General features: G+C 30.2%; 1 protein-coding gene across 2 annotated transcripts in view; it reads left to right on the plus strand.

Annotated features, from left to right (window-relative positions):
* The window catches only part of LOC119590812 (KICSTOR complex protein kaptin-like), a 12,844-nt gene that overhangs the window by 1,713 nt on the left and 10,521 nt on the right, over window positions 1-610 (plus strand). For both annotated transcript variants that reach the window (XM_037939548.1, XM_037939549.1), the window contains exons 3-4: window positions 125-215; window positions 498-564. In XM_037939548.1, coding sequence (XP_037795476.1) covers window positions 125-215; window positions 498-564 — 158 coding nt within the window. The remainder of the gene's footprint in view (window positions 1-124; window positions 216-497; window positions 565-610) is intronic.

Raw genomic sequence — 610 nt, forward strand, 5'->3', positions numbered from 1 at the left:
CCAATATATATGTTTAGATGAAAAGTGAAAAAAATATTATAAGTTGATGACTGAAAATGGTTTTCTGTACAGTCATGATATATTTATTATATATAATTTGATTGTTTCTCTTGGATTTTTGCAGTCTTCCATCACAAGGCAATGTTTATACACTCACCCCCTTGACAGATGCCAAGGGATTTACAAAGATTTTGGTTGCCTCCCTGCAAAGAAAGGTATGTGTAACTTAGAAGCTAATGGCATATTGAAAATGAAGTAGTTGATAGATAAAATCATAAAAGATAAACTTCTTAGTTCAATAATTGTCATGATCTGCAACAAGATAATTTTTTTAAACTGAGAATTATGATTGAAATAAGCTTTTGCCAGCCCTCAGTTGAATTGACATTTTTAACAAGTTCTTTCAAGATCCTCGGTATTACATTATTCCTTAATATTTTGTTTAAGGATTTCTTTCTTTCTTTCTCTGTAAATACAAAAAAGTATTTCTTTTTCAGGTGTTCTGCTTAGAGTATACACATGGGAGGCCTTGCATGAGAGATGTTCCATTTACATATATTCCAGGTGAGTTTTTTCCTTTATTATAATACTGGAATTGAATTTTTGTAAG

Source organism: Penaeus monodon, chromosome 27 (assembly GCF_015228065.2).
Source record: "Penaeus monodon isolate SGIC_2016 chromosome 27, NSTDA_Pmon_1, whole genome shotgun sequence".
Lineage (NCBI taxonomy): Eukaryota > Metazoa > Arthropoda > Malacostraca > Decapoda > Penaeidae > Penaeus > Penaeus monodon.